Source organism: Boleophthalmus pectinirostris, unplaced genomic scaffold, assembly GCF_026225935.1.
Source record: "Boleophthalmus pectinirostris isolate CB_2022bp ecotype Guang Dong unplaced genomic scaffold, ASM2622593v1 HiC_scaffold_21, whole genome shotgun sequence".
Lineage (NCBI taxonomy): Eukaryota > Metazoa > Chordata > Actinopteri > Gobiiformes > Gobiidae > Boleophthalmus > Boleophthalmus pectinirostris.
The window spans coordinates 3,554,446-3,560,279 of NW_026571175.1; the positions used below are offsets into that span (position 1 = coordinate 3,554,446).

Sequence of the window (5,834 nt, forward strand, 5' to 3'; positions counted from 1 at the left end):
ACAAACCAGGACTAAACCAGGACTAAACCAGGACTAAACCGGGTCTAAACCAGAACTAAACCAGGACTAAACCAGGACTAAACCGGGTCTAAACCAGAACTAAACCAGGTCTAAACCAGGACTAAACCAGGTCTAAACCAGGACTAAACCAGGTCTAAACCAGGACGAAATCAGAACTAAACCAGGTCTAAACCAGGACTAAAGCAGGACTAAACCAGAACTAAACCAGAACTAAACCAGGACTAAACCAGAACTAAACCAGGACTAAACCAGGACGAAAGCAGAACTAAAACCAGGACTAAACCAGGACTAAACCAGGACTAAAACCAGGACTAAACTAGGACTAAACCAGGACGAAATCAGAACTAAACCAGGACAAAACCAGGACAAAACCGGGTCTAAACCAGGGTCTAAAACCAGGTCTAAAACAGGTCTAAACCAGGATCTAACAGGATTTAACAGGACTAAACAGAACTAAATCCTGCTGTGTGGACGTGTGTCCTCTTCTTCTATCAATAATATTTTTTATTTGGTTCAGTAAAATCTGGACTTTTTATTTTCTTTTAGCAGATAAAACATCTTATTTCCTAGTCTTTGCTTCTCTACAGCAAACCAAGTAATCCAAAGTATTCAGATTACATTACTCACTTTAAGTAATTTAAAGGATTAAGTTACAAAGTACATTTTGGGGTATGTAATCTGTAATCTGTAGGGGATTACATTTTAAAAGTAACACTCCCAACACTGAGTTTATGTTCACACCTCATGTGAAGATCAGAACCTCCAGAATTCCCTCCTTGAGCTGCAGAGGTAGAGACCATTTAGATCAGAGAGACGTTTTAGGTTTAAACACACTGGATTTCAACTTTGAACCTGGCAACACAAATGGGCGAGTCATGTGAGGCTCATTCTGTTTTCTGATTGGATAAATAGTAAAATCTGTATGTTTGAACTTTACCTTGTTAACAGCAAATGTGATGTTTGTGCAGAGTATTGGACTGCAGAGGCCGAGAGCTGCGGCGCTGGGAGTTTCCTACAGGGGGCGACTACACCAGCGCGATCAGAGAGGGAAGTTTTGATCTGTACGGAGACAGAGTCCTCAAACTGGGCTTAAACATGTAAGACATCCTCTGACCCTCTCACCCTCTCCTCTGACCCTCCTCTGACCCTCTCCTCTGACCCTCCTCCTACCCTTTCCTCTGCTTCTCTCACCTCTAACCCTCTCCTCTGCTCCTCTGACCCTCTGATCCTCCTCTGACCTTCTCCTCTGACCCTCCTCAGCTCCTCTGCTCCTCCTCTGCTTCTCTGACCCTCCTCTGACCCTCTGACCCTCCTCTGACCCTCCTCTGATCCTCCTCTGATCCTCCTCTGACCCTTTCCTCTGCTCCTCTCACCTCCAACCCTCTCCTCTGCTCCTCTGACCCTCTGACCCTCCTCTGACCCTCCTCTGCTCCTCCTCTGACCCTCTCCTCTGCTCCTCTGACCCTCTGACCCTCCTCTGCTCCTCCTCTGACCCTCCTCTGATCCTCTCCTTTGCTCCTCTGACCCTGTTCTCTGTTCCTCTGACCCTCTCCTCTGCTCCTCTCTCTTTCCTGGCGTGTCCTTAAAAGCCCCGAGTTTGTGGGAACAGAATCTTAAACGTGTCCAGACCCAGCCGTAGATGAGCGGTGTTTGTTTGTTTGATGGGTGGGAGGGTGTGTGTACAGAGTTGTGTTTTATGATTGTTTCAGATACACAATGGTGAACCCTGAGGAGACACACACCTCCAAAACTCCAGCTGCAAAGGTAAACTCAGGACAACCTACTTATGTAACAGAACCACCAGCCAATGTCATCACCTTCATTTCCCTTCTCTCCTGATCCAGAGACCAACAGCCCACCTAGTCCTGGTTTAGTCCTGGTTCAGTCTTGGTTTAGTCCTGTTTTAGTCCTTTTAGTCCTGGTTTAGTTCCTGATCAGACTTGGTTTAGTCTTGGTTCAGTTCTGATTTAGTCCTGGTTTGGCTCTTGTTTAGCCTGGTTTAGTCTTTGTTTAGTCCTGGGTTAGTCCTGCTTTAGTCCCTGGTTTAGTCCTGGTTTAAATCTGGTTTAGTCTTGTTTTAGTCCTGGTTTAGTCCTGGCTTAGTCCCTGATTAGACTTGGTTTAGTCCCTGGTTTAATCTTGGTTTAGTCCTGTTTCATTCTGGTTTAGTCCTGGTTTAGTGCCTGGTTTAGTCTTGGTTTAGTCTTGATTTAGTCCCTAGTTTAGTCCTGGTTTAGTCCCTAGTTTCGTCTTGGTTTAGTCCTGGTTTAGTCTTGGTTTAGTCCCTAGTTTAGTCCTGGTTTAGTTCTGGCTTAGTCTTGGTTTAGTCCAGGTTTAGTCCAGGTTTAGTCTTATTTCAGTTCTGATTTAGTTCTGGTTTAGTCTTGTTTTAGTCCCACTTTGGTTCTGGTTTATTTCCTGGTTTAGTTCTGGTTTAGTCCTGGTGATTCAATCCTGGTTTAGTTCTAATTAAGACCTACTTTAGTCCTAGTTTAGTCCAAGTTAAGATTTGGTTTAGTCCTGAGCTGGGACAATTCCAGTTTTATCCAGTTTTAATCCAATATTAGTAGCAGTCTTAGTCTAGTTCTTGTTTAGTCCTGGTCTGGTCCTGGTTTAGATCTTCTTGAACTCTTTTCTTGAATAAAAACAAATAATCCTGAATGTTTCTTTTCCTGTGTGCAGACTGAGTCCAGACCAAACCTGCTGGCCAAAGAGGAGCTGAACCTTCTGTCACGGCTCATGGGGACCCTCAAGTCCCAGTCCCAGTCCCAGTCCGAGTCTGGGTCTAGACCTGGTCCAGAGAAGAGTTTTAGGATCAACCTGTTCCCCAGCGACCAAGAGGAGGATGAGGCGTAAGCACTTTCATAATCATCAGAGTTACCTGGAATTGAACCGACAACCTACAAACTTTTTACTGTACAATAAATATCACAAGCACTTTTACCCACGACTAACTCTGAACTCTTTTTACTTTTTTATTTTTATTACATGCACATTTATTTGAGCAATTTTAGGCAAATCATTCATTACATAAGTGTTTTGCTCAAGGACACAATGGAAGTTGCAGATATTGAACCAGCAGTCTTTATGTTAATGGGTACATGTACATACTGCTACTACTACTACTATTACCACTACTACTACTACTACTACTACTACTACTACTACTACTACTACTACTACTACTACTACTTCTAATATTAGTCAGTAGTAATTCAATTTACCTAAAGCTGCACTATGTCACTTTTCAGCTGGGGGTCCGTCACCTGATTGTTTCTATGGAGATGTTGTTGATTTAGTCCCGTTTTAGTCTTGGTTTTAGTCCTGGTTAAGTCTTTGTTCAGTTCTGGTTTAGTCCTGGTTTAGTCCCGAGTTTAGTTTTGGTCTAGTCCTGTTTTAGTCCTGGTTTAGACTTGGTTTAGTTCTGGTTTAGTCCTGGTTTAAGTCTTTGTTTAGTCCTGGTTTAGTCCTGGTTTAGACTTGGTTTAGTTCTGGTTTAGTCCTGGTTAAGTCCTGGTTTAGTCCTGGTTTAGTCTTTGTTTAGTCCTGGTTTAGTCTTGGTCCAGTTCTGGTTTAGTCCCTAGTTTAGTTTTGGTCTAGTCTTGGTTTTGTCCTGGTTTAGTCTTGGTTTAGTCCTGGTTTAGTTCTGGTTTAGACTTGGTTTTGTCCTGGTTTAGTCTTGGTTTAGTCTTGGTTCAGTTCTGGTTTAGTCTTGGTTTAGTCCTGGTTCAGTTCTGGTTTAGTCCTGGTTTAGTCCCTAGTTTAGTTTTGGTCTAGTCTTGGTTTAGTCCTGGTTTAGAGTTGGTTTAGTCCTGGTTTAGTCTTGGTTCAGTTCTGGCTTAGTCCTGGTGTAGTCTTTGTTTAGTCCTGGTTTAGTCTTTTTGGTTGGCGGTACGTCACCTTCTTGTTTCTATGGATACGTCATTGCTCTGTCTGGAATGTTCCACAGTGTGACATTAAACAGCTCTTCTTTATATTTATTCTATTATAGGTGCAGGTTTTATAATTCAAAAATACTTGGAATAACAGACATTCTGACTGTGAGCGGGGTCGCCTCTCCACAGATCTGACCTGTCATTTGGTCTGGTTTGGTCTCCATGAAGATAGAAAGGTTTAATGCCACACTGTGAAACATTCCAGACAAAGCAATAATAGAAAAGCGTTTGACAGATGCTTCACCATAAAAGTTACACAATGCACAGTGTAATGTACAGTTGTGTGTATTTGTTGTAACGTGCAGTACTTGTGTGTATGATTTTGTTTTCAGAGGAGCCGTGGGAGGAGCCGAGGAGCCGTGGAGCGGAGTCATCAACATCCAGGCCTCGCAGGTACAACCACATGTGCACGAACAAAAGCACGGTTCTGTTTCATCGTTTTATTTTCTGTATATTTCTTCTTTTTTAAGCGTATTACTACTGTGTTCTTTTACTGTGTTCTTTTTTGACATGTATATATCACATCTGTGTGTATATGTGTGTGTATGCATGTGCATGCGTGTGTGTGTGTGCGTGCGTGTGTGTGTGTGTGTGTGTGTGTGCGTGTGCGTGTGTGTGTGCGTGTGTGTGTGTGTGTGTGTGTGTGCGTGTGCGTGTGTGTACGTGTGTGTGCGTGTGTGTGTGTGCGTGTGTGTGTATGTGTGTGCGTGTGTATGCATGTGCATGCGTGTGTATGTGTGTGCGTGTGTGTGTATGTGTGTGTGTGTGTATGCATGTGCATGCGTGTGTGTGTGTGTGCGTGTGTGTGCGTGTGCGTGTGTGTGTGTGCGTGTGTGTGTACGTGTGCGTGCGTGTGTGTGTGTGCGTGTGTGTATGTGCGTGTGTGTGTGTGTGTGTGTGTTTGTGTGTGTGTGTGTATATCTATGTGTGTGTGTGTGTGTGTGTATGCATGTGCATGCGCGTGTGTGTGTGTGTGCGTGTGTGTGTGTATGTATGTGCGTGCGTGTGTGTGCGTGCGTGTGTGTGTGTGTGTGCAGGACGTGGGGGCGTCCTCAGAGTTGGCTCACATCTTGGGACAGTTCACAGAAAAACAAGAAAAACAAGAAAGTGAAACCTGCAGTAAAGGAGACGAGCTGCTGGCCCTCATGGACCAACTGGGCTGAACATTATTCACACAGAATATGTCATAAATAAAATAACATGTTTGACTCCACTGAGTGACAAATGTGTTTGACTGTTTAAATTATTTTGTTGTTTTCTTTTGCAATGCTTATGTGATATCACATAATAAAAAGCTGTGTTTTCAAAAAATGCTGTTTAGTCCTGGTTTAGTTTTGGTTCAGTCTTGGTTAAATTTTTGTTCAGTTCTGGTTTAGTCCTGATTCAGTCCTGGTTTAATTCTTGGTTAGTCTTGATTTAGTTCTAGTCCTTCTTTAATCTTGGTGTAGTTCTGGTTTAGTCCTGGTTTAGTCCTTAGTCCTTGTTTAGTCCTGGTTTAGTCCTGGTTTTGTCCTTGTTTAGTCCTGGTTTATTTAGCTCTTGTTTAGTCATGAATTAGTCCTGGTTTAGTCCTGGTTTTGTCCTTGTTTAATCCTAGTTCAGTTTTGATTCAGTCCTAGTTTAGTCTTGGTTAAGTCTTGGTTCAGTCCTGGATTAGTCCTGGTTTTAAGTATTAAGCAGTATTCTTTCATATTATATATATTTTACATTGTTGAATATTTTAAATAAAAAAATAAATACATTAAAATAAAAACATCAGAACAATTTGACCTGGATTCACCTGTTGTTCTCGTCCAGCAGGGGGCGACATTTCTCTGTTTTGAACGCGCCTGATAGTACGCACAGGTGACGTCATCACGCAGCTCTTCCTGGTTCGGG

At 42.9% G+C, this 5,834-nt stretch overlaps 1 protein-coding gene across 1 annotated transcript in view; it reads left to right on the forward strand.

Annotated features, from left to right (window-relative positions):
* The window catches only part of LOC110159247 (protein OSCP1-like), a 10,827-nt gene extending 5,708 nt beyond the window's left edge, over nt 1-5,119 (forward strand). Inside the window, exons 7-11 of the mRNA XM_055157585.1 lie at nt 990-1,118; nt 1,731-1,785; nt 2,704-2,873; nt 4,289-4,349; nt 4,994-5,119. Coding sequence (XP_055013560.1) covers nt 990-1,118; nt 1,731-1,785; nt 2,704-2,873; nt 4,289-4,349; nt 4,994-5,119 — 541 coding nt within the window. The remainder of the gene's footprint in view (nt 1-989; nt 1,119-1,730; nt 1,786-2,703; nt 2,874-4,288; nt 4,350-4,993) is intronic.
* The last annotated feature ends 715 nt before the right edge of the window (nt 5,120-5,834 follow it).